The sequence below is a fragment of the Metopolophium dirhodum genome, chromosome 7 (genome assembly GCF_019925205.1).
Source record: "Metopolophium dirhodum isolate CAU chromosome 7, ASM1992520v1, whole genome shotgun sequence".
Lineage (NCBI taxonomy): Eukaryota > Metazoa > Arthropoda > Insecta > Hemiptera > Aphididae > Metopolophium > Metopolophium dirhodum.
The window spans coordinates 21,006,555-21,016,592 of record NC_083566.1 but is presented as its reverse complement, the minus strand read 5'-3'; the positions used below and the strand labels follow the sequence as shown (position 1 = coordinate 21,016,592).

General features: G+C 27.3%; 2 protein-coding genes across 4 annotated transcripts; one reads left to right on the top strand and one right to left on the bottom strand.

Moving 5' to 3' along the window:
* The first annotated feature begins 3,524 nt into the window (after window positions 1-3,524).
* LOC132949095 (uncharacterized) lies at window positions 3,525-6,393 on the top strand. 2 transcript variants are annotated; one of them, XM_061019877.1, is made up of 5 exons: window positions 3,525-3,825; window positions 3,890-4,246; window positions 4,621-4,816; window positions 4,891-5,071; window positions 5,746-6,393. In XM_061019877.1, the coding sequence occupies exons 2-5, from the start codon at window positions 3,987-3,989 to the stop codon at window positions 6,264-6,266; spliced, it is 1,158 nt and encodes a 385-aa protein (XP_060875860.1). In that variant the 5' UTR covers window positions 3,525-3,825; window positions 3,890-3,986; the 3' UTR covers window positions 6,267-6,393. The 2 variants fall into 2 exon arrangements, with proteins under 2 accessions (XP_060875860.1, XP_060875859.1); XM_061019876.1 differs by having other exon boundaries at window positions 3,525-4,246.
* A 753-nt stretch (window positions 6,394-7,146) lies between these two features.
* Window positions 7,147-8,601, bottom strand: LOC132949096 (dynein light chain Tctex-type 1-like). 2 transcript variants are annotated; one of them, XM_061019878.1, is made up of 3 exons: window positions 8,390-8,601; window positions 7,958-8,123; window positions 7,147-7,718 (listed from the first exon to the last, which is right to left on the bottom strand). In XM_061019878.1, the coding sequence occupies exons 1-3, from the start codon at window positions 8,420-8,422 to the stop codon at window positions 7,570-7,572; spliced, it is 348 nt and encodes a 115-aa protein (XP_060875861.1). In that variant the 5' UTR covers window positions 8,423-8,601; the 3' UTR covers window positions 7,147-7,569. The 2 variants fall into 2 exon arrangements, with proteins under 2 accessions (XP_060875861.1, XP_060875862.1); XM_061019879.1 differs by having other exon boundaries at window positions 8,402-8,601.
* Window positions 8,602-10,038: the final 1,437 nt, after the last annotated feature.

Here is a 10,038-nt window from a genome sequence, read left to right as displayed (position 1 = left end):
GCGGAGTGGAGTGGTACCCCCCATACCCCGCATTTTCCACTACTCCGCCCATCTAAACTTTAAATAATACTTATAACTCATAAACTACTCGTCCTAAACTCGATTTTTATGTACCTATCAAAATACTTAGAAAAATATTCTGATTTATACTTTTGTCTACAGAAAAAAACAAAACATAACAATATTAACATTGGAACATTTTGTGCGCCACCGGAGTCAGCCTATGGAGTATTGGAGTCAGTGGAGTATCTGCACATGCCGCTTGACGCATATTATGATTTATGACATATTATTATTATGTATTTATGTACCTACTAGCATAGAAGCATCCACAGCCTCTTACCTCTGGTCCGCAGTAACCACTAGCGACTAGCCGTGTGTCGTACTGTCGTGTTTACCATAAATATTGTAATTTTTAACATTTCAATAAACGATGCTGCATCATGGTAAGCCTTGTGAAAACAGTTCACCCCCCCACCATGTAGTGATTCCAAACATTAAAAAAAGTGGGTAAGTGGATGTCGTTACAGCCCACTTAATAAAAGTATTGATTGAAAATAACCCATAAGTCATAGAACCCATTTTTTGGGGTCTGTGCAGGGCCGGATTGGTTAGGCGAGCTACCGAGAAAATCTCGGTGGGCCGCTTAAAGTTTGGGCCAGTCGTATGAGTGATTGAGTGAAAATAAATTCATGTTTTAAATACGATTGGCCGCCTATAATAGCTAATAATAATTTTAGACGTAATTTTGAGCCAGTGAATATGTAAATGGGCCGCTTAGAAGTGTAAATTTCGATGGGCCGATACATACCAATCCGGCCCTGGGTCTGTGTACATGTCACATGATAAGTAGTCGTAATAATGCTTCGATTTTCAACTTCAGTATCTTTTGTTTGATGGGAAAGTGAATATAGTTGGGGAGGTCAAAATCCCATATTCCCAAAAGTTTTCAAAAGCGCTGAGAAAAATAAAAACAATTTAGGAAAACCATGCATTTTTACGCAAAATCGGTTTTTGACAAAATTTTCAAAAATATTGATTTATTTTGAACTCCTTACTGATATTTTCAGTTTCTAATTTATTTTCTTTGAATGTCAATAACATTTTATTCGTTGGGTAAAAAAGCTTGAAAATTTAATACAAGGCTCTTAATATATTATAACAATGACATTAGAAAAAAATTAAAAATACATACTACCATAGTCCATAAATACTAGTATTTATAATCTATGATACTACAAATTCGATAGATTGAACCGGTGTGAAAAATAATGCATCGGGATGTTTGGACCATATATATATACCATTTATGATATCGTTTACATATTTTAGGATAATTTTAAACCGGTCTAGTTTAGCGAATTTGTGGAGTCACAAATTTTTTTTATAACCATTTAAAGATAAAATTTTAACAAAATACGTAAAATTGACGAAAATGTTCAAATTATTTTGAGTTAGGTATTCATATAAAATTTCTTTTTTAATCTAAGATTTGAAAATTTAATACAAGTATACCACTATACAAGATTCCTCATAAGTTTGTATACTTTTATCAAAAAAAAAGGTGGGTAAGTGGATGTCGCTCTGCTGTACAGTACAGTAGTGCTTGTAGGTTACAAGTGGGTCACTGTAATGGATGGTGTTAAATTTGAATTCAATGATATAATATCATTGTTTAAGAAAAACGATTCTGAGCGAAAACGGTCAGTCAGTCTATTATATTACCATTTACCAAGTATATTTGATGATATTGTTGTGAATAAAGTAATTTATATATGACCTATTTACGTGGAGCCTTGTTTTCAATTTTCAATCCTTAGCTATAAAAGTTGAACATTTTATAAATTTTTAACTTCAAAATAATTATTAAATTATAAATTTGATACATTTTGTCAACATTTGTACTTTAAGTGCTTATAAAAAATTGTGTCCATGTATTTTTAATATTTTTCAACTGCTATTGTAACAATATATCAGAATAAGAAACTAAAGAAATTGAAAACTGAAAATGTCCATAAACAGCTAAAAATAAGTCAAAATATTTTTAAAATATTATGGTGTATAGAAAATGCTAAAATAAACATTCAGTCAAAATTGCATGTATCAACGGTCATTTGTTTAAGAGTTACACCAACAACCAAAATCAATTTTGTCAAAAACCAAACCTGTTTTTCCTTTGAATATTTTATAAATTTTTAACTTCAAAATAATTATTAAATTATAAATTTGATACATTTTGTCAACATTTGAACTTTAAATGCTTATAAAAAAAAATTGTGCCTATGTATTTTTAATATTTTTCGACTGCTATTAGAACAATATATCAGGAGCCTTATATTAAATTTTTACGCTTTTTTTACCCAACAAATAAAATTTTATTGATATTTATAGAAAAAAAAACTAAAAAAATTGAAAACTGTCAATGTCCGTAAACAGCTCAAAAAGAGTCAAATTATTTTCAACATTTTATCGTGTATAAAAAATGCTAATACAAACACAATATAATACAGTGAAATTTCCAAGTATCTACCGTCATACGTTTTTTAATTACAACAAAATAAGAAAATCGTTACACGAGAAATCGAGTGAATATCAAATGTAGTAAAAATATGAATTTCCAACGCTCATAAAAATTTAATTTGACTTTCTTGTAGATATTTTTTTTTTCTTGATAAAGGTAGACAAACTTATGGACAATCTTGTATTACATTATCAAATCTTAGATTTAAAAAGAAAATAATTTGCTAATTTTCGTAATTTTTCCGTATTTTGTCAAGATTTGAACTTTAAATGCTTATAAATAAAAACTGTGACCAAGGATTTTTAATTTTTTTCATCTGCCTTTGAAGCAATCACCTAGGAGCCTTCTATTAAATTTTCAAGCTTTTTCACCCAACAGATAAAATTTTATTGATATTTATAGAAAAAAAATGGAAACTGAAAATGTCCGTTGACAGCTCAAAATAAATAAATAAATATTTGGAAAATGTTATGGTGTATAGAAAATGCTAATATAAACATTCAGTCAAAATTTCATGTCTACGGTCATTTGTTTTAGAGTTGCTCCAAAAACCAAATTTTCAAACAGATTTAGCGTAAAAATTCCCGTTTTTCTTTAATTTTTCTTTTGTTTTTCACGTCGCTTTTGAAAACTACTGGGAAATGTTTACTTTTGACCCCCCAAAGTACCAACTAGATTAACTTTCCTATCAGAAAAGTTACTGTTGAAGAAAATCCAAGCACTTTTATTGTCCTAAAAGATGATGACCGACACAAAAAAAAATTTTAAAAAAAACACATCATTGTAAAATCAATAGATACATTCATCGCTTCGCTCAGAATCCAAAAAATGTCTACAAGAAAGTCAAATGTATACGCGTGACGTCGCATAGTGATTATTTACTATTGTTGGTTGCTTATATAAATTATACATTGCCCCTTAAAAAAATATGTGCAGTCTTATGATAAGACTCTTATCATTGATGCATTGAGCATACTTCTTATCACGGACTAAGATATCTTATATAATATAGTTCTTATTCCTTTTCCTTATACCATGCTCACAATTAATTATTAAACAGCAATTATATTCCAGCATTTCTATTTCCAATTCCACGCCTGGCTATTAGGGTATGAAATATTATTGTATGATTTATATTTTATAGTTTATATCCTAAAGGCACCTGGAAGTGTTGAAACAGGCCACAGACAACTAGACAAGTAGACAACAGCCTCACTTGACACTCTACACATTAGGTATTTTCTGTGCCTCACGTGACACTTCTTCACTCCCCAAGCTCAGTGTCAAGACTCGAAAATCCTGTGGTTTGATCTGAATACCTGGTGAATATTGAATAAGTCCTTGAGTAGTAATCACATCCTTTAACAGGTCTTGTTTTGATCCTCAAATGTTTGTGGGTTTATTCGGTGTTTTTTCAATGACAACCTAACAGCATTGAAAATAACAACAAGATCACCAAGATATCATGATGTTTTCGAGTAAAATACGTTTTTTTAAAATCGCCATCCAGCCGTCATTTGTGTTCAGAACGTACAAAAATGTGAAGGCAAAACCTAACAGACAGTTGCAGAACAACAATGTCAAAGGCAACCCTGGGGGCAATCGTATGTTGGCCATGGTCCTGGATGGAGAATCTCCAGACGCATCTGACGTGACATTTGAAGATCTCGAAGACGGCGATAATGATATGCTGGATTCGCATTTGTTATATGATCAGCATATGAAGTAAATTATATTTAGTTTGGTAATTTATGTCCTGGTCAATTAAAAATTCATACTTTTTTAGAATGATTTTTCATATTTCTTTGCTTGTAAGATCAAATTGAAACGAAAAACTCGCTATTGAGTAATGCGTTAGTCAACAAGCTACATTTTTTAAATCCCTTATGGTTTAATTAATTGTAAATAAAACTTAAGTCTATAAATATTGTAAATATAATTTATGTCTTATTTATAAACTGAATAATATCTTGTAACTTCAAACTTTATTAAATAATAAGTTACTTAACTCAGTTTATAAATTACTGTTGTGAAATAAATATAATTTTGTGGATAAGTAGAAAAAGATATATTTTTTAATGATTTTTTTTTAATTTTAGAGAAATTAAAAAACAAGAACAACTTAAATCATTTCAGAACATTAAACGAAAGTATTTCAAAAGTAATATTGTACAGCCTAATTTTTTAACATACTTTGAAAAACAACAAATTAAAAGTTTACATGATAAATCGCCTAAAGAATGGACTCCTCAAACATTATCAACATGCTTCCCAGCATCACCAGAAGTTATTGTTGTAAGTAATTTATAATATAATTTTTTTAAATATATTTTTATTAATGATTAGACAAACTGTATTTTAATTTTTAGAAAATATTGAAATCTAAATGGATATCGGATGAAGGTCAAAAAATATTAAGGCATGATAAATTGGTGCAGCAAAATTGGGAACGTTTTCGTAATGGACAGTTTAAAGATATTTTATCTGATGAACTAAAAAATCATTTAGGAAAATTTTCAGAACGACGACCTACGTTAATTACACCAAAGCGTAAGTAATTAAGTAAACAAAAAATCTTCACTACACCCCCATACACACATATTAATTTATATTTCGGTTTCAAATCTTATAAATTTTATTGAAAATGATTTATGACTAATGTTCCATATTAATAGCATTACCCTGAAACAATGCATTCTTGTTTCTATAGGAATTGTATTATTCAAAATGGCAAATATATTGGCTTAAAATAATAATTTTAGTTCATAATAAATAATAAATTATTGTTATTGTCTATTACGAGGCATAGAAGTGTAGTAGACTAATATGTCCTTTGACCACCTCCCAATAAAAGTATTATTAAAAATTTGCTATGTCGTACGTTTGTAAAACAAAGACAACAAATGCATGAGTAGCGTCCTCTTAAGGATAATATAGGCAATCAAACATCTTGCTATGGTCAACTTAATGAATTGGTGTAAGGCAATTTCATAAAGAATGATGTTTCCTATATTTTACTAAGACGTCAGTTTTTCAAATTGTATATACTCACAAAAAATATATTACCTAAATAAAATATTTGGTCAAAAGAGCTTATAGACATTAGTCAAAAATGTTAGTTACAGCTTACAGTTTTTGCCAAGAAAATAAATAGATATTTTTATCTACTTTCAGAAGATTAAATTTAGCTATATTTTACAATAGTGCATAAACTTATTTTACAGAAGCCGAAGCTCATATTCCTAAACTAGCTGCAGATTATTTAAAGCCCCAGGAATTTGGACAAATTATAACTAGTTACCTTGGTGAACTCACCAATCCAATTGATGAACCAATTCAAATCGAAACTAAAGATAAACCAAACATCGAGTTGATTTATGAAAATGACACAACAACTAAAAGCAGTAAGAGACATTTTACATTAGACGAATTCAAAAGTGATTCTCAAAAAGAATCTTTTTCATTGTATACTACACCACGGACTTTGCCAACCAATGATAAAAGTGTTGACGTAGAAAAAGTTACAGCTAGTTTACAAGAGAATACAAGCGTAATTTCACGCAAAGAAGTTTCTGCATTTATTGATACGATAAACGATTATCCACTTGCTATTCGAATACCTAAAAAAGTTTGGAAAGAAGGATATATGTATAGAGTCAATGATTGTTTTTATGATGATAATGGAGACTTTTTGTATAGAGTTCCAGGTTTAATTAATGATGAAAATAGACAACAAAAGCAATAATAATATTCAATTGATTTGATTTATTAATGTTATTAATATTGATATAAATATATATTTTATGCTACCTATTTGTGTATAATAAAAATATTGTTAATGTAATCTTACAAAATAAATACTATTATATTAATACCTTTTTTTTTTGTAGAACACCCTTAGTTTACTAAGATCCTTAAACAAATTTTATAAACTAAAAATAAAATTTATTAATTTATTAACACGTTAAGTCTCATTGTATAAGCTCTGCTCTACGCTAAAAAACCACTGAACAATGATGTATTATATGGAAATATTCAGAGTGAACTATACATCTGTGAACCCTATGACATGTTCATATAGTCCGCGGACTATGTCACAGTTAACAACTGAGATAGTCAATGTGATAATAATATTATAATAGTATATGTTAAATAAACGTAATAGTTTTACAGAATTGTAGATAAATGTGGTTGGTTATTTTAAAAGTACAATTAGTTTAATTATAATTAATAAAGTCAAATGAAACAGTATGGAAAAGGAAAAATGTAAAAGAAATTAAATAATAAATCAATGTTTTATATTTAAAAAGAAATAAATACAACACTGGGTATTTTTTATCTAATTAAATATAATTTCAATGTAAATTTGTCAAATATTTAAAATCAGATGAGATGCTTTTAAAAGTAGGCCCACAAATAATAAGTATTACAGATTTTAGGTAGTTTTGTACTACTACAAGTAAATAAGTAATTAAGTAATTAAGTAAAATAGTATATTTGGGTTTGAAATGATGGAGATGTTGATAAAACTTTCTATATAAGTAAATTAAAACAAATTATTTATTGTTATTAGATACATTTTTTTAAAAATAAATCACTATCAGTTTATCAAAACAACAATAGTATAATACATTTTACAATTATACTTTTTGTTAAAATACAGCTAATAATAAATAATGTTAATTTTACATGATTGATCCTTTATACCTTTACATAAAATAAATATCAAAATTAAAATACAAATTATTCAATAGCTATAATATTATAAACAACAATTTTTATTGATACTTTGTTATTTCACTAGTTAATGGTTATTAATGTTCTATCAACCAACAAATATATTTATATCACATTAATTAAATCTATATTAGTATTCTTATTATGGTGTATCGTAAAAATCAAAAATAATTTTACTGATTGTGATATGACAAAACTAAAATATTTCCTTATTTCACACATAATTATGTATTGAAAACTTAAAACGTATAATTTTTTATTTAATGATGTAAATATATAAGTATTTTTGTACAGAAATGTAATTTGATTACTCAAATAGCTAGACCAAAAACTGATACAATAACATACATAGTTTTGTTTTCCCATCTAACAGTACAACTACCATCTGTCAAGTTATCCCAATAACACGAACTTGCTGCATGAAAACCAGCACCGTTTTTTTGCATGATAGCACATGTAACTGCAAAAAAAAGAATGCATAATTAAATTTAATAATTATATTACAAACGTTATAAGTCAAATCAGGGCCAGCTTTAAGCACATGCAAGTGGGACGTACAGCAATTTTAAGTGAATAATTAGGAGTGTCATTTTGACCACAGATAAAGACATATTGTAATATTGTACCTGGTGGTGAAAAACCTTAAGCCGACTCTGAATCAAATAATTTAAAACAAACAATTACAATAGTTCTTCTTACCTATATATTTAAAAGGTTTTGCCAGCTTACAAAGTCTTGTTAGGCAGTTTTCAACTACAGAATCCGTCCATTTATTTACCATATTTTGTTGGTATAATTGACTGCCAATTGAATGTTCAATTGAGTCCTTCATAATATCACTCACTTCATCCACCACAAAAAGGGTCTAAAATAAAAATATTTATGAATACCTATACTACATTTGATTACTATAATACTATCATAGGCAGAATTTAGGAGTTACAATCATTTTAACAAACCATTTTTTTTTTTTACTATGTCTAATAAATTATTATCGATCATTTTAATTTAATTTCAGTAAAACATATTTTGTTACATTATGATTGATAATTATGTGCAACGCATTAATATATATTTATCATAAATTCGTTAATATATAAAACAATAATAATAATAATAATAATATAATACATGAACTTTTACCCCTTCGTTAACTTCAACCATCGTTTTGGATTTTATTTGAAATAAATTAATGTTTTTGTATGATATAATATAGGTAAATAGAAAAAATTAGATTTTGAACTTCTACTAGTAAAGTTGTCACGGCAACAATTATTTAGTAATATGTCGATAAAGTAAACTAATATTATAAATTATCACCACGGACCACGAATTAAGATATACAAATTACAGAATAGTCTTATCAATGTTTTTCTAAGTCCGCCCGTTTCTCGCCGATTAAAGATAATAGTTATACCAACATCTGGTTAGTGGTTACCACGGACTAAGCTGATATACGTAAAGGGATGGGGACAGTTGGGCCCCGTGATAAGAAATTATAATTTCTAAAATTATAATTAAAAGGTACCTAATATATATTATATATATAGCTATGCAACTTGTGTATAATATATATATAATATATATATTATAATACAATAAATAATACGAGGCGTAGATAAAGTTTAATATTTAGTGTGTAAAAAATCTTAAATTGATAAGCAACTATAAATATTTATTGATAGAGGCTTAATAAACGTTTTTATAAGACCCTATTTAAATCTTTGTCATTATAAGCGTATGTAGCATTTAATAAAAATTAAGTTTTCAATACCTACTTCTAATTTAAACTAAATTAAATGTTTATTCAACATCGAAAATTTTTCTAACTTTATGTTTAAACATAAACACTTTATCTAATTATATTAAATCTATTTTTTCGAACCTTTTAAATTCAACTCAATCTCAACATTTAAACAAGTTTTAACATTGAGAAATTAAGTGTTTAAGATGTTAGATTTCGGTACGGCTGTTTGTCCACCCACCTCACTCTTCAGCATCAATGTATCAGAAATTATTATTTATAATTAGGCCACGGATTTAAATATAAACTACATTTTCTGAATTTTCTATGACATTGCTTTCCAAGCAAAAAATTCGTTTCATATATTATCAACGAATTGAAAAATTAAATTAGAACATTTATATGGGTTGAAGTCAATTTTATAAAAACTTATTTAAAAAAAATTAAATACAATTAAATAAAGGTAATTTGTTTTACTTATATTTCTATTTTTTACGTACCCATTATGTTCGATACTATAACTATTCAGTTTTCAGCTATAGAAAACAACACTTAAAATATTAAATAGCATATGATTGACTGATTATGTGCTATAATGAAACTCAAAATATAACGAATACACTACCTATACACCTATCTAAATTCTATTTTATATTCGTTTAAATAGGACTTTTAATTTTTCTGGACATTTTATTAAGCTTTGTAATATAAGTGTTTTAAATCGTATTTTTCTTGTTTTTAATGCATTTAAATCCACGTCCTATTTATAACTTAACGTTAAATTGTATTTACAAATCGATTAGTGTACACAATAAAATGAATGATAATTATTCATATCAAATAATCCTAACAATTTAATGCAAGGATTCTCATAAATTGATCTTACAGCAGCCTTAAAACACCAAAAATACATTTACACAGACCACAAGAAAAAATAATTAAAAATATTACAAAAATAAAGATAGAAAATTAATACAGTCATCGATCCGCTCAGAATCTAAAATTATATACTTAGAGTTTTAGAAATCTAGTTGGT